This window comes from Mandrillus leucophaeus, unplaced genomic scaffold (assembly GCF_000951045.1).
Source record: "Mandrillus leucophaeus isolate KB7577 unplaced genomic scaffold, Mleu.le_1.0 Scaffold185, whole genome shotgun sequence".
NCBI lineage: Eukaryota > Metazoa > Chordata > Mammalia > Primates > Cercopithecidae > Mandrillus > Mandrillus leucophaeus.
Genome location: NW_012101865.1, coordinates 631,522 through 632,661, shown reverse-complemented (window position 1 = coordinate 632,661; position 1,140 = coordinate 631,522). Strand labels below are relative to the sequence as shown.

General features: G+C 42.9%; 1 protein-coding gene across 1 annotated transcript in view; it reads left to right on the top strand.

Moving 5' to 3' along the window:
• FUCA1 (fucosidase, alpha-L- 1, tissue) overlaps positions 1-1,140 on the top strand; it is a 21,617-nt gene that overhangs the window by 14,084 nt on the left and 6,393 nt on the right. The window contains exon 5 of the mRNA XM_011977908.1: positions 372-572. Within this exon, the coding sequence (XP_011833298.1) occupies positions 372-572 (201 nt within the window). The remainder of the gene's footprint in view (positions 1-371; positions 573-1,140) is intronic.

The window sequence follows — 1,140 nt, the reverse complement described above, 5'->3', positions numbered from 1 at the left end:
GTTTACCAGATGATCTTTAAAGCAGGCTCTCCCAGCCCTGACATGTATCTCTGCAGCAGCGTTTCTCTGCCTCAGTACTGTTGACATTTAGGGCTGAATATTTGTTTGCTCTGGGGGCTATCCTGTGCATTGTAGGATGTTTAGTAGCATCCCTGGTCTCTACCCACTAGATGGCGTACCACCCCAGTTACGACAGTCAAAAATGTCTCTAGACTTTACCAAATGTCCCCTCCAGAGCAAAATTGCCCCCAGTTGAGAACCACTGCTCTAGACTAACTTTCTTGCTTTCAAATAGAGCTTTACCAAAGTGCATTACATAAAGAAGTCAAGTGGTTTTACTTCTTATGACCAAGTATTCTTTCTCTTCTTAGGATGAGGTGGTAGTAAATGACCGATGGGGTCAGAACTGTTCCTGTCACCATGGAGGATACTATAACTGTGAAGATAAATTCAAGCCACAGAGCTTGCCAGATCACAAGTGGGAGATGTGCACCAGCATTGACAAGTTTTCCTGGGGCTATCGTCGTGACATGGCAATGTCTGATGTTACAGAAGAATCTGAAATCATTTCGGTAAGAGCACCTTTGAGTTTTTTGTTTTTTTAATGAAATGGGGTCTTGCTCTGTCATGCAGGCAATAGTGCAATGGCACGATCATACCTCACTGTAACCTCAAACTCCTGGGGCTCGAGTGATCCTCCCACCTCAGCCTCCTGAGTAGCTAGAATTACAGGTATGTACCTCTACATCCAGCTACTTTTTAAATTTTTTGTAGAGACAGGGTCTTGCTGTGTTGCCCAGGCTGGTCTCAAACTCCTGGCTTCAAGAGATCTTCTAGCCTCAGCTTCCCAAAGCACTGGATTACAGGCATGAGCCACGGCACCTGGCCTGAGTTCATTATTTTTTAACTATGGATCTCAAACCAGCTTTTTAAATTATTATTACTTTCTAACAAACTATATGATTGATTGTAATTGGTTTTTTTCTCTCTTTTTTTAAATTTTACTTTAAGTTCTGGGACACATGTGCAGAGTGTGCAGGTTTGTTACATAGGTATACATGTGCCGTGATGATTTGCTGCAAACTGTCAACCCGTTGTCTGGGTTTTAAGCCCCGCATGCATTAGGTATTTGTCCTAATG